The 21,820-nt window shown below is 39.1% G+C and overlaps 1 protein-coding gene across 8 annotated transcripts in view; it reads right to left on the reverse strand.

Annotated features, from left to right (window-relative positions):
* The window catches only part of CADPS2 (calcium dependent secretion activator 2), a 555,077-nt gene extending 542,178 nt beyond the window's left edge, over nt 1-12,899 (reverse strand). For all 8 annotated transcript variants that reach the window (XM_061165698.1, XM_061165697.1, XM_061165696.1 and 5 more), the window contains exon 1: nt 12,453-12,899. In XM_061165698.1, the coding sequence (XP_061021681.1) occupies nt 12,453-12,788 (336 nt within the window). In that variant the 5' untranslated portion in view covers nt 12,789-12,899. The remainder of the gene's footprint in view (nt 1-12,452) is intronic.
* Between the last annotated feature and the right edge of the window lie 8,921 nt (nt 12,900-21,820).

A 21,820-nucleotide genomic window follows, 5' to 3' on the forward strand; every position in this document is an offset into this window, starting at 1 on the left:
TTCAAAATCCATGAAGAAAATTGGAGACACAGCCTCTTAAAACAAGTGTGCTCTGCCCAGTGAATCAAAACATTAAGCACAACCATGAGGAAGGCAAAGTCAAAGTTGCTCAGTCATGTCCAACTCTGTGTGATGCCATGGGCCATACAGTCCATGGAATTCTCCAGGCCAGAACACTGGAGTGGGTAGCCTTTCCCTTCTCCAGGGGATCTTCCCAATCCAGGTATCGAACCCAGGTCTCCCACATTGCAGGTGGATTTTATACCACCTCAGCCACCAGGGAAGACCATGAGGAAGACAAAAGAAGATTTATACATCACTCTACCTGTCCCTAGCTCCAGAATGGGAGAGCTGAAATGCCACACAGCAAAGACAAAATAAAGGGCAAAGGAAACAAAACACTGAAAATAGAAAATGAGATTAAATATATCATAGTGGCAATGACTAAAAATGTTTAAAACATTTTTACAAAAAACAAAGACTAGGTAAAAATTGTAATAATTTTTAATACAAAATAACCTCAAAATGTATACATACATACATGTGTCCATGTGTTTAGTCACTCAGTCATGTCCGACTCTTTGTGACCCCATGGACTGTACTCTGCCAGGCTCCTCTGTCCACGGGGATTCTTCAGGCAAAAACACTGGAGTGAGTTGCCATGCCCTCCTCCAGGGGATCTTCCCAATCCAGGAATCAAACCCAGGTCTCCCGCATTGCAGTCAGGTGCTTTACCGACTTAGCCACCAGGGAAGCCCACATACATACATACACACACAAATAATGTGTATACAAATGCCTGTAAGTATATACAGGTGAACATATGAGTGTGGATGTGTGTGTATGTATTCGGGATACCTACAATACATCTGATAAACTCTTCAAAAGAAAGTTGCTGCAATGCTAAAACTGGATAAAACATTGAATAGAATCTTTACTCAACACACTATGAATCAAAGGGAGTTACTTTTCACTGGTAATAGTATAAAGGTTCCTAAGTATATAAAGAATCCAGCATTAAAACTCATGAACACTTCTAGAAATGCAAGATAAATTGAAAATACAATCAACCCTGGAATAATGCTGGGCTTAGGGGCACTGACCCTTGACACAGTTGAAAATCAGCACAGTATTATAGCCAGCACTCCAACTCTCCATTCCTCCATATCCGAGGTTCTGCATAGGCCAATGGTAAATCAGGTAGTACAGTAGTATTTACTACTGGAAAAACTGTGTACAGATGGGCCCTGTGCAGTTCAAACCCATGTTGTTCAGGGTCAGCTGTCCACATAATTATAGGATAATTTAGTTATTGCAAAGATGACCAGATAGGAACGGTTACTACAATAATGCTGATTTAGATATAAAACTTTACATCTTAAAGTCAGACTACATATAATTTATAATGTAAAAATACTAGTTATATACAGTGAAATAGCTCAGTGAGCCACACTGACAGCATAATAAAATTAGAAATATCTTTGGAAGAAAAGCTATGATCAATCTAGACAGCACATTAAAAAGCAGAGACATTACTTTGCCAACAAAGATCCGTCTAGTCAAAGCTATGGTTTTTTCAGTAGTCATGTATGGAGTGAGAGTCGGACTATAAAGAAAGCTGAGCGCTGAAGAATTGATGCTTTTGAACTGTGGTGTTAGAGACTCTTGAGAGTCCCTTGGACTGCAAGATCAAACCAGTCTAAGGAAATCAGTCCTGAATATTCATTGGAAAGACTGATGCTGAAGCTGAAACTCCAATACTTTGGCCATCTGATGCGAAGAAGTGACTCACTAGAAAAGACCCTGATGCTAGGCAAGATTGAAGGCAGGAGGAAAAGGGGATGACAGAGGATGAGATGGTTGGATGGCATCACTAACTCGATGGATACAAGTTGAGTAAGCTCCGGAAGTTGGTGACGGAGAGGGAAGCCTGGCGTGCTGCAGTCCATGGGGTCGCAAAGAGTCAGACACAACTAAGTAACTGAGCTAAAAAGAAAACAAAACTTAACAGTTGAAATTCTCAGATACTCTTATCAAATACTGGCTCAAGAAAAAACTAAGATCTGTAATAACAAATTTACCAAAAGATAAAACTCCATTATGTAACAAACTGGTCTCAAAGCATATCTAGAGGTAAATTCATAGCTTTGAATACTTTCATTCTTACTACAAAGCAGGAAGTAATTCTAATTAAGAAGTCAAACGAAAGTACTCCTCCCTTATGTCTCCCAACCCCCTTAAGACCTATGATTTATGTTTTTATTTTTTTTATGTATTATATGATCAATATTAAATTTTATTTTGAATTTATGAAGTTAACATGTATATTTGTAAAAACTATGATTTTGGGATATCTAATGAATTTAAGGGAGGCTAAAAGCTGAAGAATTAACACATTGAATATTGAGAAAAATAAGCAAGCAAATGAGAGAATTATGCCCAACTCTATGTCAGTATACATGAAAATCTAGAAATAGCCAATTTTCTGAAATTATGCATCATCACAATTCAACCTGAAATAAGAAAAAAAATCTAAAAGACTAAGGAAACGAAAAAATAAAAAATAGGTTCTGGATGTAGTTCATGAATTCTTTCTTTCAAAGCCCAAGTATCAGATCATAGAGAATGCCCTAGAAATCCAAGTATGGTTTAATAGGAAACCTAGAAATGCATCATATCAGTAAAGTAAAACTAGGCAGTCACTTCAACTGATGCAGAAAAGAAATGTGATAATATTCAAAGTTAATTTCTGATATTTTATCCTCCTAATGTAATAAAAATAATTATCCTAAAATAAGGATAAGTATTCACTGGCAGAATACTATCAAAAAGAGTTCTCAGGAAACCCTGGACCAAGACAAAAGTACTGATTAGCAAGTACATATACTGTTCTGGACAGTATCAGGACAGTGTCCTGTGAAACACAAGTACAGTTATGGGACAGAACCAGACAGAACTTATCACTACCAGCAGATGATTCACTCACCTAGATGAATCTAGAAGAATTAGATACTAGCTACTAAATCAATCAGAAGTATACTATAATGTAACCAGCTGTAATCAAAAAGGAGTTTTGCATTTATCCATAATAGAGAAGGCTATCACAATAAAAACAAAAAACATGAATGCTTAAGAATAACCTTGATTATAAAGGCAAAGAGTCTATATATATTGAAAACGACAAAAAAAATCGTGAAGACATAAGAGCCTTAACTGAAGAGATATGCTATGTTCCTAGAAGACTGAATGGAATAAAAAAGTTTCCCAAACAGGATTAATTAAAAATGATAGCATCTAATCCACCCAGTAGGTACTATATTAAGCACTTAATATATACATCATTTCATTTAATCATAACAGGAATTCTATGAGATCACTATTCTCATTTTACAAATGAAAAAGGGCCCAGAGACATGAAATGCCTTGCTCACACGATGAATGAATAGGAAAGAAAGAAGCTTAAGCCTTGTAAAGCCAAAAGTGATTTCCATCAGATATTAAATTATGGTAAAGTTATAAATATTATGGTACTAGCAATAGGAAAAAGTAGATTAATGAACCAGTCAGTCCTAAAGGAAATCAACCCTGAATATTCATTGGAAGGACTGATGCCAAGAGCTCCAATACTTTGGCCACCTGATGTGAACAGCCAACTCATTAGAAAAGACTTTGATGTTGGGAAGGATTGAAGGCGGGAGGAGAAGGGGACGACAGAAGATGAGATGGTTGCATAGCATCACTGACTCAACGGACATGAGTTTGAGCAAACTCTGATAATGAAGGATTATCAAAAAAGGCGGAGGGACCAGAGATCAAATTGCCAACATCCACGGGATAATCAAAAAAGCAAGAGAGTTCCAGAAAAACATCTACTTCTGCTTTATAGACTATGTCAAAGCCTTTGACTGTGTGGATCACAACAAACTGTGGAAAATTCTGAAAGAGATGGGAATACCAGACCACCTGACCTGCCTTCTGAGAAATCTGTATGCAGAAATCTAAGAAGCAACAGTTAGAACTGGACATGGAACAACAGACTGATTCCAAACCAGGAAAGGAGTACATCAAGGCTGTATATTGTCACCCTGTTTATTTAACTTATATGCAGAGTACATCATGTGAAATTCCGGGCTGGATGATGGACAAGCTGGAATCAAGATTGCCAGGAGGAATATCAGTAACCTCAGATATGCAGATGACACCACCTGTATGGCAGAAAGCGAAGATCCTCTTGATGAAAGTCAAAGAGGAGAGTGAAAAAGTTGGCTTAAAACTCAACATTCAGAAAACTAAATTCATGGCATCTGGTCTCATCACTTCATGGCCAATAGATGGGGAAAAAATGGAAACAGTGCAGGCTATTTTGGGGGGCTCCAAAATCACTGTAGATGGTGAATGCAGCCATGAAATGAAAAGACGTTAGCTCTTTGGAAAAGTTATGACCAACCCAGACAGCATATTAAGAAGCAGAGACATTACTTTGCTAACAAAGGTCTGTCTAGTCAAAGCTATGGTTTTTCCAGTAGTCATGTATGGATGTGAGAGTTGGACTATAAAGAAAATCTGAGCACTGAAGAATGATGCTTTTGAACTGTGGTGTTGGAGAAGATTCCTGAGAGTCCCTTGGACTACAAGGAGATCCAACTAGTCCATCCTAAAGGAAATCAGTCCTGAATAGTCATTGGAAGGACTGATGCTGAAGCTGAAACACCTGATGCAAAGAACTGACTCATTTGAAAAGACCCTAATGCTGAGAAAGATTGAAGGCAGGAGAAGGGGACAACAGAGGATGAGATGGTTGGATGGCATCACCAACTCGATGGACAAGAATTTGAACAAGCTCTGGGAGTTGGTGATGAACAGGGAAGCCTGCCGTGCTGCAATCCATGGGGTCACAAAGAGCTGGACACAAATGAGCGACTGAACTGAACACCTTAGTAATGAAAATAAGGCTTAATCAAAAGTTAGGCTTCAAGAACAGCTGAGCTATTTGGGGAAAAAAGCAAAGTCAACTCCTTGATTCAAACTTTAATTCAAAATGGGAAATTGATTATCTAAGAACATAAATGAGAAATAAGTTTTTAAGAAACTTAAAGATCAATTGAACTATACCTAAAAACAAAATGAAAGGCAGACTACATAAATGGTCTCCCTAAAGGAATATACTGATGAAGGGGGCACATTAATAAGTAAAACCATGATCTCAATAGAAAAGTGGGGAAAGGAGATCAGATCATATACATTCATCCTCCCAAGCAATCAGAAATGAGCAAATTAAGTATCATCTCAGCTATCAGATTGAGAAAGATAGCCTTTTAATTATTCATACCCTTTGCCCCAGTAACATTTTCATCATAAAAATTCATTACTAACTTGGACGTTATAAAATGAAAATATTCAAACCATAAAGTTTACAAAGTGATGTGATAAAATCTCAAGAAGCAAAGCAAAGCATCAATGATGCTCTACAAAGTCGAAGGCTCCCAAAGGAAAACCAAAGACTTAAGTTACACAGTTTGAGGAAAATGGAGGCTTTCCTTATAACTGTCCACCTAATATTAGAATTTTGGAAAGAGTACAAAAATAAAGACACTCTCAGGTAAGTCCTTAGTTTGCAATTACTTCACTTAAAACAATTACTTGAGAATGTCTTCTAAAGTTTACTTCTTGAAAAACCCATATACATTCTTAGCGCACACACTGAAGAAAAATGCCACCCACTAACGATCTCCTAGGAGCAAATCGCTGCGAAATTCACTCAGGCATTCATGTTCAATTGCTCAGTCGTGTCCAACTCTTTGCAACCCCATGGACCGTAGCCTTCCTCTGTCCACAGAATTTTCCAGGCAAGAATACTGGAGGGGGTTGCCTTTTCCCACTCCAGGGAATCTTCCTGACCCGGGGATCTTACCTATGTCTCTGTGTCTCCTGCACTGGAAAGTGGGTTCTATCCCAGTAAGCCACTGGGAAGCAGTTAATCATTTCTCAGTGTGAACTCCAACTTGAGGTTTCACTATATTCTGTTTTCCAGTTAATTTTTTAATGAAAAACACTCAGGTTTACCCTGCTGTATTTTCTGTTGCGAACCTGGCAATCTATCCACAGTTTTGTAACAAATAAATCATACAACTGTGCATGCAGTTTAATGGCCTATGACATTTCATCAAATTAAAGACCTTTTAAAAGTCCAAATATGCACTGCCCTCCCGCTATCGATTCAATAAAGTGTAAAATACTGATGTGTTTTTTGTTCCTTGCTTAGAGTGTCCCTATTACCTTTTCCTTCATGTGTAAGATGGGTTTAATGATTGAGCAATCTAACTCACTACTGCAAATACTTTCACCTTGCCCAGGTGACACAGACACAAGCTGTAAGTCATTTCCCTGTAGTTTCCCTTTAAAACAGGGCATCTCGTGTCTGATGGTTCACTAGAATCACCTGGCAAGTTTTATGACTATAACCCCAGAGACTGATTCAATTAGTCTGCAGTACAATCGGGATTTTTTTTAAAAAGCTCTCCAGATGATTCTAGTGTGCAGCTAAGGAGAAGAATCCCAAGTTTTGTTTTGTTTTTGTAAAGAAAGGAAATTGTATCTTTCTGTCTTTCCATGAAGAAGGCTGAACACCAAAGAATTGATGCTTTTGAGCTGTGGTGTTTAAGAAGACTCTTGAGAGTCCCTTGGACTATAAGGAGATCAAACCAATCAAACCTAAAGGAAATCAATCCCGAATATTCATTAGAAGGACTGATGCTGAAGCTTCGATACTTTGGCCACCTGATGCAAAGAGCCAACTCACTGGAAAAGACCCTGATGCTGGGAAAGATTGAAGGCAGGAGAAGGGGACGACAGAGGACAAGACAGTAGGATGTTACCACTGACTCAATGGACATGGGTTTGAGCAAGCTTCAGGCAATGGTGAAGGACATGGAAGGCTGGCATGCTGCATGTGGCTGCAAAGAGTCAGCCATGACTGAACAATAACAAAAAGGAAATCATATCAAAACATGTAAGTCACTTAAACACTGGTCCTAAAAAATGTTATAGATTTGGGACAGTTTCATGATTTGATTTTTGAATACTCTTAAAACCTTGGGACTATATCATCTGTTCTAATGATATCATTAGGTTTTTTTTTCCCTAGGCTAAAAACTGAAATGGCAGTAACATATGACGAGACCCACCCTCTTTCCCAAAAAAGGTCTAATTTGAAATGCATAAAAAGCAGCACAATAACTCAAGAGGCTTGCCTCATAGAAAATTATAACTGATGGGATTTTCCATTCATAATTCCCATACTTAATAACCTGGCAACTGGCTTTAATTCTGTTTTGAAGGTCTTTAATGACTTTACAAACTATGCTATTTATCTTGTGAGTGTAGAAATGGAGGGAACTGCTTCCATTTAAAACTGAAGAGGGGATACACACAATATTTTATTTCACTTTATAAGCAGTCAATGTATATCAGAAATTATTGCTGATTTCATTTTTGAAAGACGCAAACTCCAACATCACTTAATCCATTTGAGTTCTCATTAGCACAACTCATTCCGCCAAATTAAGTGCTGCGGTCCCAAGATACCCTGTGGAGGGATAGATGAATCAGTTGAAACCAGCAGCACTTTTTTTCTCTGAGATACTGTGTAAGTCCAGTCTGAGGTTTCACTTTAATGTGTGGTTTCCTACTTACTCCCCATAGGACAATGTATTCCCTATTATCAAAAGCAGCAAAAAACAACATAACCCATCCCTTCTGTGTTTGCCCCATAAAGAACCAAAGCCTGAGTAGTAAAGCATAAATTACCCCAACTCCCTGAGAGGCTGGACCTTTTAGACTATCAGCGTATCTCCTGGAACCCTGCAAGCAAGAAAGGCGCATCATGGGGCTTCCACGCTGCCTGTCCCCCTGGATTTGGTCGTGGCATTGGGAAAACCCTGTGAAGTCGTTAGTCATGCAGCAGCAGGTGTGATCGTTTTCATGGCTTTCTTTAAGAGGGTGGGGTAACCCTCCTGGTGGTCCAGTGGCTAAAGACTCCATGCTCCCAAGGCAGGGGGCCTGGGTTCGATCCCTGGTCAGGGAACTGTGGAGGGTGGGATGAGCCCAAGAGGTCTCAAAACACGTTTAGGAAGATTAATTTCCAAGAAGAGAAGTTGACTCTTTCCCTCTATATTCTTTCTGCCACCCTATACCTCACTGAGGGGCTTCCCAGGGGCCTCGGTGTTAAAGAATCTGCCTGCCAAAGCAAAAGATGCGAGAGACTGGAGTTTGATCCCTGGATCAGGAAGGTCCCCCTAGAGGAAGAAAGTGGAAACCCACTCCAGTATTCTTGCTTGGAAATTTCCAAGGACAGAGGAGCCAGGCAGGCTATATAGTCCATGGGGTGGGCAAGAGTCGGCAATGACTAAGCCCACACACCTCACGAAGTCTTTGAAACATGGACTAAACCTGACACTTCATGTATCCAACAAGCATTTGCTAGGTTCTTATATACCAGGCCTCAGTCACATCTTAGGTCCTGAAGATGGCACAACATAGCACTAACACACAATGACCTCTAGCATAATGTATGTGATTCCTGGAGTTTATAAATCTAGCTTTTTTTTCCCCCCCATAAAATTGGCTCTTTCCCCGAGCTTGGATATCACCTAAGCAGTGAGAAGTCGGGGTTTTTTTTTTGTTGTTGTTGTTGTTAAAGCCACAGAAAATACTCCCGTTTCCAAAGAGGGCTAAAAGCAGCCACTCACTGTAGCCTGACCCTCGCATGCGAGACATGCAGGCAAGACCCCACTGTGTGCCACTCCAGCCAATACTATTTGCCCATGATGCTCGCCCCGTGATCAGTCTTACCAAAGGAGATTACTTCCCCGCCATCTGCGATTTCACACTATTTGTATACATTTCTCAAACTTAATTAGTGTGGAAAATTATGCAAAGTGGTGGGAGTGATTACATAAGGAGGTTTAAGGAGTTTAGTAAGATTACAGAGACACATAAAAATGCAAAGAACATGGGTATATGAATCCCATGGAGAGTTATCAGGTACCATTTTAATCTTTTAAATTCCTTCTTCATTATTTCTAGTTTAAGATAGTAGGCTCTAATATCTGACTGTCACTAAATTTAATAATGAAAAAGCAACTTACTGACTAAAAACCTATGGAGTGGCCAACCAAAACTCATACACACCTGAAATCTGTTATAAATTGAGACCTGCAATCTGTAAGCCCACAGCTATGGAATATACTTAACCTCTTCTATGGCGGTCATTATGTTCATCAGATTCTCCCCTACCTTCTAACCACTATGGACTGTATTTCTCCTTTAGGGTCTCAATGTTTTCCAAAGACAACCTGCCTTTATGAAGTAAAAACTGATGTCCAAAGACAAATTGCCTTTATTAAGTAATAACTGATTAGCTTTATCTGTTGTTTCCTAATTTCAACACTGATTCCACCTTTAACCAATGATCTGGAATCATCCAAGGTTCATCATTATCTGTTAACTGATGGAGCAAAGATTACGTAAATAAGCAGAGACTGAAGCATCAGTCACAACTGAAGTCATTCTGCCATTGGCTGCTTGTTACTTCACATTTGTATCATGCGCGAACCATTTAGGCGGTGTGACCACCTCGTGAAAGCTTTGTCAATGTCGCTTCTACACTCACTTCCAGAATTTTCTGTAAAGTCCTAAGTTAGACTGGCATAAGCCAACCACCATTATTATTCTAAGCTGAAACTTCCCAGCCAAAAGCAAAGACAGACATGTTTTAGTCAACCGAGTTTAATGCCACTACGATTTTTCAATTCATGGATACAACCTTTTGGTAGCTTTGTGGGCCATTTTAGCCAAGTGGGAAAACAAAAATCACTGCAGCTCAGTTGGTTCACAGAAACTCAACCAACTCGCTCAACCTAATATCAAGAGAGCTTTGACCGCCAGAATAAGACTACTACCATCCTGTGATTAGTTTTCTTCTCTTAAAGATGAAGACCCTTTCAGATCTCAGTTTCTCTGTTTCTAAATTCTCAAGTTAGGAGGAGTGAGTAAGCAGCAATATGCACTTCAATGACAACAATTTAAGCTATTAAATCCTTTAACTAGATGTCTATTTCAAGATACAGAATAAAAATATACAATGGATTAGTGATTTTGCAATTATCCTGTTACTTCTTTTATATAACCCAACTGTATAATTCAAGACAAAGTTTCCGGCATTAATTACTGGCTTGAGCATAAAATTCACAGGGATATAGTTAAATTCCCATTTCATTTTGTCCTAGGAGGGAACCCGACTGCCAAGAATTACTCCAGCTCCCTTCAGCAAGCAACATGCTTTAAGAAAAAGTGTGGGGCTTTTTGAATAAGGGGAAACACTTAAGTTGTTTGGGGGCCTCCCCCCTTAAGAATACTTCACAAAACTTTATCTGACAGCATTCAATGCTCACTATCTGGGAAACAAATTTCCAAGTGTTCTTGTACAGAACACAAACAGTTCTGCTTCTTTTTTTTTTTTTTTTTTTTTGCTGTTTGTAATTATTTTTGATGACTTCTGAATGATGTTATAAAAAATTATTTCCTCAGCGGTATTGTGACTGCACCTGTTTGCCAATTCAAATAATTTCTGGAAAAACATCCTATTTAAACAAGAGGAGTCAGAGAAATCTCTACTATTTGAACAAGCAAGGGAGTGTTTGTTTTACTAACAAAATGCAACAAGTATGCACAGTAAGAGTCAGCTACCAGCAAGTGACATAGCAAAAGCATCTTCAGTGACAATATTCCAGATAGGAATAGTCTCTTGGTTTCATTACACATTATTTTTATACTTTAATACCAAAAATAACGTTAGATGCAATATGAATGGACGTACTGGAGACTGGATGATAGTCATAAACTTAATATAACTGGACAACATACATCAAAATTTAGTTATAATTTTAGAGTAGTTACTGAAGTTGAAAGTCACTTGACCTACAGAGTTGAGAGGCAGAGTGACTGCAATGCAACCCAATGCAAGCAAAAGAGAACAGCGTGGTACTTACCTGAGAGCAGAATGGAAGGTTCCAAGAACTCCACAGGGAACTTCCTCCAAACTGACCTCAGGAATGGTGGCTCTGATCATGCCAGTTGTTTAGGCAATAGGACATGTTACTCAAACACGTCTCCAAAATGAGAGGCCTGTCTGGATCCCAAGGTTTCTTTTCCAGCTCTAGCATGCTGTGACTGAGTTACCTAGAGGGTTAGGCACCTGAAGGGTCTGGGTAATTAAGTCTCCAAGTGTACAGAATCATCCCATAAGCATGCCCAGAGACTGATTCCAGACAGCTGCTTGGTTTAGGCTTGTTTTAGAGAAGCTGGGTAAATGGGGGTGAAGGGTAATCGGTAGACCGCAATTTACTCTTGAAATACAGCTTTTCACAAGTCAATTCAGAAGTGCTCCAAATTTCTAAGAAATGCCTCACATTCTGAGGTTAATGCTTCAGAAAACAAATCTCTGTGCAACCAGGCATGCTTTGGGCAAATTACAGTCTCTCTGGGTCTTCATATCCTGCCCCAAGCTAAGGCGACTGGTGCGGGTTTCCAGCGAACCTTCTAGGTTCACATTCTATTAAGAGGGTTTCTTAGTTTCTATTGAAAACATATACCCAATTAGGGCAATTTGAGTCATTACTTTTGTCCGCTACAAAATTAGACTCCTGGGGGTCTTGTTTCAAAACTAAAGCTGGCATGCATTTCACCTGAAACAAATGCCTTACCTCTTTGGGAATGGCGGGGGTGTGTAGTGCATTGTTTTGAAGTGGTCATGAACCAATCCTATTTTTCCTCAATAGCATGTTTCATTAAGGCCTGCCGGGACCAGTAATTACTAACCCACAGCCACTCTCCAAGCTGCACACTCTTCTGCCTTAGGATTTGACGTCCTAGTTGTACTGTAGTACAGGAAAACTTGTCAGGTTAGCTTTGTTTGGGGGAACATTTCTATACCTTCTCCCTAGAGAAGACTTTCCTCTGGCTCAGATCCCACACTCATTCAGAACCCGGGTAAAGCCCTGCTCTAGCAGAAACTAAGTGAACAGGAAAGCACCACGGCTGTTTTGAAATTAAAGTTGACAGGAGTTGCGTCCTGATCCGGCAGGGGCCGAGCTCGCCGGGTGCAACAGTCGCACCGCCGGGCCGGTTTCGGCCCCATGGATGCCAAACTGACCGCTTCTACCAACCATGGGGGAGAAGGCGCGTCCGCGGCAACCCGATACCTGGCGGGCTAAAGAACTGTAACCCCCCCTCCCAACACACACACCCCCCAAAGAGTCCCTTGCCCTCCAAGAGTAACAAAAACACAGTGTCCAGCAGAAGGACAGCGGGCAGGGGCCCCAGAGTTCCACCAGGAGAAAAGCGCAGGGAGGAAGAAGTGGAGGTTGGAAACGCCGGGTCCTGCAGCAACTCACCTTCTGCTGTCTCCGGGCCATGTCGGTGGGCTGCTTGGCATTGAAGGGGTACGCGATGCACCTCACGACGAAAACGTACAGCTGCAGACGGATCCTCCGCTCCTGCTCCTCGTCCAGCTGCCGTTCAGGTTCGTCTCGCCCCTCGCTCAGCATCGAGGGGCTCGGGCTCACGGGTCTGGCCGCGCCGCCACCCGCGCGCCCCGCCGCGTCCCGCCGCCCTTCCCGAGCCGGGGCCGGCGGCGCTCGCTGCGAGCCGCCGGCAGCCACCAGCACATCGCGGCTCTCCTCTTCCAGCCCCTCGTCCGACTCCTCTTCGCTGGAAGACGGGTCCAGCATGGTGCCTGGGGCGCCCCGCCGCGCGATCCGCGGCCCCCTAGGCGCCTCACTCTCGGCGGCTGCGCCCGCGGGTCTGCACGAGCTGAGCGGCTGGCAGCTGCGGCCGCAGAACGAAAGGGAAACTGACCGAGGCTTTCCGGACACGTCGAGTTGGATCCAGGAGTGTTTCCTACCACCAGGGCGAAAGGGGCGGGCGGGGGCCGCCGGGATTAAATAGGCGGAGTTAGCGTCGGGAGTCAGCCCGAGCGCCTCGTGAACTGCTCAGCGGGCCGGGGCCCCGCCGCCCTCTCGGTTCTCCAACCTCCGCCGGCCGAGGCGCGGCCGCCCGAGCGCCCCGGCGCAGGTGGGGAACCTGTGGCGCCTACAACAAGCAACACGTGGAATGGAATGTTGAGGAGCGGGCGCGGGGCCGCGGAGTGCGCGTGCGCGCGCCGCCGCCGCGACCCGGGCAGGGTGCCTGGGTGGGTGCCGGGCGCGCGACTCGCAAAGATACGGAGGCGCTCAGCTTAGTGGTTCTGTGTGCGCCCACCTGGGATCTTTAGATGGCCGTGACCTCGCCATCACCACCTTTCTTTTCTTCCGCAAGCTTTCTGAGGCACAGGCGGACAGGGGGCCAGGAGAGCTGCCCCCTTCCACCTCCCCGGGTGAGGGGAACGGCCAGAACGGGAGTCTCCGACCTGAAATTGATACCTAGGATTGAACCCTAGCGCGGAAAAGTGCGGCCGGAGCCGTTTACCTCCAAATAACGTTGGGAAGAGACTTTATAAAGTCTCTTGCCCTGCTGCTGTCCGACGCTATGGTGAAGTCCATATTGTAAAAGTCAGAGGAATGTTCTTGAAAAGAAAAGCAAAAACAAAACCCGAGAGGCTTTCTTCTTAAACCGTCTTTATTCCTGTAGATGCATGAGCAAGATCGGTTTTGTATTTGCGAAATGGCAGTCTGATTCAGCTCTATAATAATCACATAGCTTGATTATTTTCTGGGTTGGGATGCATTTGACTGAAGACAGGTGTGCGGTGTGGACATTTATTTAGTAAATATTTGAGCGCACGCCGGGTGTCCAGTGCTGTTAGCGTTTGGAAGAGTCCGCAGCGCACTGAAGCACACGCTTGGTCACTGTTGGTTCCGGCCTCAAGTGGGCGTCTCGTTGCAGCACACGAAGCCTGTCTTATCTGCGCAGATTTCTCAGTCCCGGTGTTAGAACCACCTAGGAGTTTCTTTCTGTGATTTTTCCTGTGTTCTTAATCCGGACAAAGAAGGAAATAGGGAAACAGTGCCTTCAACTCAAGGTGCAGTGTGCAGTGGCCAAATTGGCGGGGAAGCAATTAAAGCTCACTGCAATTATCACCGGGCAGGTAAAACTTCCGCTCTGAGCTTGTCTACCCCGTGGCCAAATAGGAGCTTTTGGTTTTTGCAGCCACTTCCACACTTAGGTATCCATGAGGGAGCCTTTCCTTCAGCATTTACTCATAGTGTCCTTAGACGTGGAAAAACAAAAAGGCATTTACTTTGGGGGGAACTTGCCTACTTATCAATCCTTGATGATGCCCACAGTGGTAAAAGGTGTTTCCTGAGGGTGTGACACATCAGTTGCTCAGCTGGCCGAGCTCCAACTGCCAAGAAACACAAATCTTAAAAACTGATGTATTTAAAGACAGTGTTTCATTTTTGGCAGGGTAAATCATAAATAACAAGCTTATTCATTTAAGTTATAGTGTCTAATGCTGTATACATTACATCTGGCAAAGTTTTGTACATGTGCTTGGCGAATAACATCACCAAAGTAGCCTTTTGAGATAGGTGATGAGGATTATTAGTTACAGTGCTTTGTACCAGGTACTGCTCTAAGCCCTTTACAGACCTGATCACATTTATTTTTAGTTCCATTGTACAGATAAGGATCCTGAGACTTAGACAACCCTTTCATGCAGAACCAACAACTAATAAAACTAGGACACAACAGACTGAATCTTTTCTAATTCCAAATAGTAGCTTTTATTACAATTTGTCTAATTATAAATCAATATATTAAATGTATGATGTTTATTAAATGGATAACTTAAATAAGAATTGCACACAAAAGTGTAATTTATATAGAGCAGCTTTATTGCCCTTCCTTTTCTTGCCAAGGAAAGGTATTTTTTGTTTCCTTTATTAATTAGTTAAAATTGCTTGATGTGATAGCTTATTATTCTCTTCCTATTAAAAAGTGGTTATTGAATTAAAGATTCTCCAAGCCTTGGAAATCCCACTGGAAAATACCTAGTAATTTGTAGAATAACATACAGTGTCTATAAAGATGAAAATGGCTTAAAGGGCATAAATTAAAGAAATATCCAAAACAACAAAGAGACTGTTTAAGAATTTAACTAATGAAACTTATATTGGTTAAGAAATCAACATTGTTGAAACTATGCAGGGTATATTTAGAAGAACCAGAGATAGTCTCTGACCTTTAGAAAATTACAGGTTAGGGAATGACAGAGGAGAAAAACATTCATTGAAAAAAACAGAAAATAAATATTAGAACTGCAATCCAGTGATAGGTCTGATAACCTGGCAGATAATGGTAATACAGAGAAAAAATACCTTGTTCAAGTTTGAGTAAGGGAAGGCTTCCCATATGCTTGATAGGTGTTTTGAAGAATGATTTATAGCTATTGGAGTGAGGGCACTATAGACCATGCAACCACATTTGCAAAGGTATGAAATTGTTTTCCGCATCTGGAGAACTGCAAACAAATTAGCATGCCCCAAATAAAGGCTACATATGAAGACAGGAAAGATGAGGCTAGAGAGCAGATAGAGGCAAATTCAGCCTTGAGCAGAAGGATGGTGGGCAGATGCCCATGCCCTTGTATGCCATGCTTTGGAATTTAAACTATGTCCTGAAGAAAATAGGAATACACACAAAGTAAACTGTAAGGTACAACATGAGGTGATCTGTAACTCTTAAGAGTCAATCTGGAGCAATACAAGGGCAGTAAAACAAGATGCAGGATACCATTGAGATTAGTTACCAAAGAAATCTGGGACAGATACAATGAGGGCTTGAATTTAAGATGGAAATGAGCAAGGGAGGAAAGCTTAAGAGATGGACAAAGGAATTAATGAAACATGTATGAGATGCTGAGGAAGAGGGTCAAGGGTAGACTATGATTCCCAGGATGTTCCCATCATTCCTATGATGACAAACTGAGAACAGATGAAATATGAACTTCTAGGGGACATATAGGTATGGAGAAACATCAGGTTTTGAGGAGCTTATCAGAGTGCTCCTAGACCCATTTGGAAACGCAAACCTGTTACTCACACCTGGGCAAAGAAATCATCAGCATGTTGGTGGTAGTTGAAGTTGCAGATATGGATGATGAGGTCTGGAAAACGCGTTCATGGTGAGAAGATGGCCAATGATGCATCTATGAGGAACCCTCCCTACCTCTCCTCCTAAATAGAGATGGTTTGAAGAAAAGGAATCTGAAAAGAAAACCTGATCTTTAAGAATAAACAGAGCCCTAATAATTTTTAATTAACATTTTCAATTCTGTGCTTACACTAATGTTCTTGCCAAATTCTACCTTAAATATTACCTTTTCAGGTAATTATAACATCAGTTGATGCTCTGGGATAATTGAATAAATGATGCCTAACTAACATAAGACTATGATTGTTTTATGCCATTTCATAAATACACAAAATACACTTTAGTCAATGATTCATTTTTATTTTTGTCAAGATGAGCATAAAAACAAATGAAAGTTATACTGCTTTTTAATGAAACACCTCTAATGCTAGGGTAACATGGATGTACAGTAATAAAATAGAATATCAAATATGTTTTGGCAGTGATATTTAAGGAAACAGGTGTGTGACCTGAATAGCTATAGGTGGTCTGTTTTCTAGTTGAGAATTGATTTGTGCATTTGACCTGAAAGAAAGGTATTAACTCTTTCGAGTCACAGATGAAATCATAATTTCACTGAACAGACATTTTGGGGGCACCCACTCTAGGCTATGCACTATTCTGAGTAGATAGAAACAGTAAAATTTAGTCCCTGAGGGGGTGCATGTGAAACAGACATGAACAAAATAAGAAGTTATGGTAATATATGCTCCTGTGGTAATAGAGAAAAAATTCACAAAATATTCCTTAAGTGTTTTGGAAGTCTATTATTTTTTGTAGTTATAGCTAAAATTATATTACAACAGACAGAGGAATCTTTTTCAGGTCAAATGGAAGGACCAGTTTCATAAATATGTATGAGAAAAATGTCAACTCACAAACCTAGCTAATAAAAAAGTATGCATTTGTAAAAGTAAGATAAAAAACAACACATTTTTTGAAACTTTTAAGATGAGTATATCTTATGAGGCAATAATCCTCCTGGCAACTTCATTGACATCTCTCTACTTCCTTTGCTTTTCCTTTTTCTTTTTTTCACCTTTTTCAGCTTTTTCTTTCTCACCTTTCAAGTTAGAATTTGAATCCTAGCAAAGATTGTTCTGTGACCCCCCCACACACTTTTTACAAATAAAGGGTAAAAATATATGCAGATGATCAGCACAAATTGATTAGAAAAATTAGTAGTCTACACTGTTACACATGCCAGATACAGTTAAACTTTTGTTGTGAAGATTAAATAAGATAATATATCCAAAGTACTAAAAGATTATCCTGTATAGAGTAAATGGGCTTCCCTGTGACTCAGATGGTAAAGAATTCGCCTGCAATGCTCGAGACTTGGGTTCGATCTCTGGGATGGGAAGATCCCCTGGGGGAGGAAATGGCAACCCACTCCAATATTCCTGCCTGGAGAACCCCCATGGACAGGGGAGCTTCGTAGGCTACAGCTTATGGGGTCACAAAGAGTCAGACCCAACTGAGTGCCTAAGCAGCAGCATAGAGTAAATGCCAAGTACTTTATTGTTATTGTAATTACTTTATTATGTAGCTCACTTTAAACTGTAGAACCATAGAAATAAATTGTAGATAAATTAGTAAATGGTTCAATGCATTTATTTATTGATTTTTTTACATAGCTTATAGTTTGTATGTCTAAATTATTTGCCTTGAAACAACTGAACTAAAAGAACTTCCAAATATGGTAAGGGATTTTATTAAAATCCTAAAGATTTCATAATTTTTATAAGAAGGTTTGAGCCCACAATAAGAAGTTACTTTCGTTCTGTTCCTATTCAATCTGTCAGCATTCAACAATGATTGATTACAGTTACATTTTTTAATTTCCATTTTATAAGAAATTTGGAGGAGGTAGCAAAAATGAGCTTGTTGTAAAGTCCAGGGAATAAAGAAAGGTAAAAGCATATTGTGACCTATGGGCCCAAAATGTCATGAGAAAAGTCTTGCATTAATTCAAGATGTATAATATATGTGATGATAATTAAGATCTCCTAGAGAAGCAGGTACTTGTCCTACAAGAATGTGTTTGTGTTTTAAATGTTAATAGAGATACAAACTATTTTGTGGAAATGGATAAAATCTAGTAATTATGCTCATAAATGGATAAAGCAATAAATGGAAATTTTTTCCCTCTAGCTTCCACAGTTTTTGTTTTCACTTTTATTGACTTTGTTGTTAAACACATTTTCTGCTAGTCAATGCAACTTATTGAGTGCCTAGACTATATTAAGCACTGTACTAGGACACTGTAAAGAAAGCATTGTGTTGATTGGCCAGGAATTCAACCAATGTCTCAAGAGACGAAGATTCTAGTCCCACCAAAAAAAAAAAAAAAACAACTTTAGACCATTTCAACAATAATGCTCAAGAAAATTAAATTGAAATTGAGTTTTTACCAGAGAAAATTATAAGGGACAGTCTAATAATTTTGAGCAGGGAGAGTAAGAATATGTCTTTATTAACTATTTATTATTACCATGGTCTCTAACAGGTACCAGATATTCTAGCTGGTTTTAGAAAAGGCAGAGGAACCAGAAATCAAATTGCCGACATCCACTGGATCATCAAAAAAGCAAGAGAGTTCCAAAAAAACATCTATTTCTACTTTATTGACTATGCCAAAGCCTTTGTGTAGATCACAACAAACTGTGGAAAATTCTTAAAGAGAAGGGAGTACCAGACCACCTGACCTGCCCTTTGAGAAATCTGTATGCAGGTCAAGAAGCTACAGTAAGATCTAGACATGGAACAACAGACTGGTTCCAAATAGGAAAAGGAGTACATCAAGGCTGTATATTGTCACCCTGCTTATTTAACTTATATGCATAGTACATCATGAGAAACGCTGGGCTGGATGAAGCACAAGCTGGAATCATTTCATCTCACATTACTTTTTAAATGTGTACCCAAGGATTGAGATTTTTTTAAATCAATATTTTTTTTTACTGCTTAATCAGAAATATTCATAAGTGAGTCTGGCTTTTTTTTTTCTTCCGTGAGTGTATGACAGTGAACACAATGATTACTAGTTGATTTTGGTGCTAAAGCTCTAGCAGGAATCCACTATTTCTATTGCACCATAGATCTTCTTTGTTTTTTTTTTTAAACTGTTTTGACATTGCATTGAGAATCCTTAGTTTTCAAGGTTAGGTCTCCAATTTTACTATTGCAGCTAACTGATTTTTTTACTCCTCAATTACTTAACTCTCAAATATTCTTCTTTCCTCCCAACTTAAGGACAAAGTATTATACTATGTAGAGCAGTTAGATCCATCCCATGGATCTTATTACAGTTAAAGGTATAGGTTGTGAAAATATTTTCATTTCTATTTTAAATTATCAGATATCTAAATTTTTCATGAATTTTTATGAAATATGCCCTTAAAAAATAAAACATTGTATTAAGTTAGGAAGATGGTTTTAGGATACCAATAAAATAACTTTTGTATTATGATAATTCTGCAGTTGATAACATGAAAAATTAATTTAACATCTAATGTAGAGTCTTGGATCTGAATTTAAATGTAAAACTACTATTATAAATCTATTCATTCTCCCTTGTTTTCTTATTAAGCTATAAACTACTTATCCCCATCTCAGAAGTGAACATAAAAAAATATATATGGTGTAGTTAGAATTTTTTAACTTTATGTTGCACTTTTCTATTAATATGGACATCCAGGAATAACTTAATTTGTTAAATCAGTTCCACATTTACATTTGAAGCACAATTTAGAAATTTAGAGTCTAGTCTAAATAACAGAAAACTATTCATAACATGACATTATTAGAACTTGTAGTACTCTGTCAGGATAAAACCAAAAATTCTTTATTGTTTGTTGTCAGTGTCATATTTTACATCTCACTCTAAAGTAAATATCATGAAAATAAAATGTGTATAAAAATAAACTAACAAGAACTTCTTTATTTACATTGGCCTTTTAGTATAATTTAGTTGAGGGAGAAAATGAGTTAAAACCCAATAGGGGTGTGTGTGTGTGTGTGTGTGTGTGTGTGTAAAAGTTATGTCATTTCTACCACAAGAAAACTTTGCATTTTTTGTGATAAAGCTCCTCAGTTTTACTTGTCAGTATTACATCTTAAGGAAACAAATGTTAAAATAAGGAGAATGATATTTAAAATCATAGAGCATGGATGAGCTCCAGGGAGTCCAGAAGCCCCTAAAATTGAGTGAAAAATGTGTTTTATCTATGAACTTTTTGAAAAAGAGAGATTTCAAAGCTTTTGTCATGGAGGTCAAGATACCAAAAAGTCAAGAACCACAGAATCTGTGTTTTGGTCAGCATAGAGTAATTCTACATGACATGAACTAGGTAAATCATGTAGAGCCTTAAGTCTTTATGATAGCTAAAGTGAGCTAAGTATTAAGGATATGAGCCATATACATATAACTCCACCTTAATAATTAATAGGGGAGCTTTGTTCATCAATTTTTCTATAATCTCCTTAAAATGGCTATGTGTTTTATATTAAAATTATAATGATTATTAGGAAGTGTTTATTCAAAAATAACTGTACCTAAAATTGGAACAAAATAATGGACATAAATTACTTATGAAAACATTTAAGTGCTAGATAAATTTAAGGAGACTTTATTACCAGTTCTGTAGTATCAGCAGGTAGTTAAATAGGTTTATTATCATACCTAAATTTCTTATCACTATCTAAAAAGTGTGGTTCATGTCTTTATAAGAATACATCTTTGCAAGGTGGTAATCAGTGATGTCCCAGTGTCATTTAGAGACTGACTGTATTCTGAGCTACATGGCTTATTTCACAAAGCTATGAATTTGTATTGTGGTAATGGTTATTTTTCTTCTTCAAATTCTGAATTCTGACTGAAAAAAAGAATTTCAAATCTCTTTATTTACCATGCCATCACAAACACACACGTTCATATCTGCATGCCCACATACACATTCAAGTTATTCAATATTGCATCCTTTTTCCTTGATACAGTAAAATATTCTCCTCCTACAATTGTTTTACTGATGAAGCTTTTCTGTTCTCAAACTCGAAACATTTTTATATTTCCAAAATTTAAAAATATAGATATATCCATAAGATGGTGCTGTATCTTTAATTTGGTCAGACACTTGAATGCTAAAATATGTCTATTACATATGCAGTTAAAAGACTAGGTTATAGAGTTTGATGTTTAAAGACTCTTATGCTGTAAAAATGTCAGTATAAGTATAATCAGAACCTTTACATAATTATTTTTCGTATATCACAGAACGTTAAAGCCTCTTTGCCTAGATTTAGTTGCCAGCTATAGGTGAAAAAAAATAACTGAAATTCTCATTTCAACTGACGTTTTCTGAACAGCCACTTTGCACATACTACATATGACAAATGAAATGGTTGAATTATATACAGTATCAATTTCTACCAAGGTCAATAAGAGTCTTTAAAAGTCCTTTGAAACATCTAATTTGATGGAAATTAAAAATGACATTACATGCAAGAACTTCCTTTCAAATGTTGAGAAACTGTAGGGGAATTAACTCAATCATTTTCTCTACCTAGTAAGATTATATACCTAGTGAGGGAAAAGTAATTTAAGATATGCTAATTATAGACTGTATTT

This window comes from Dama dama, chromosome 18, assembly GCF_033118175.1.
Source record: "Dama dama isolate Ldn47 chromosome 18, ASM3311817v1, whole genome shotgun sequence".
NCBI lineage: Eukaryota > Metazoa > Chordata > Mammalia > Artiodactyla > Cervidae > Dama > Dama dama.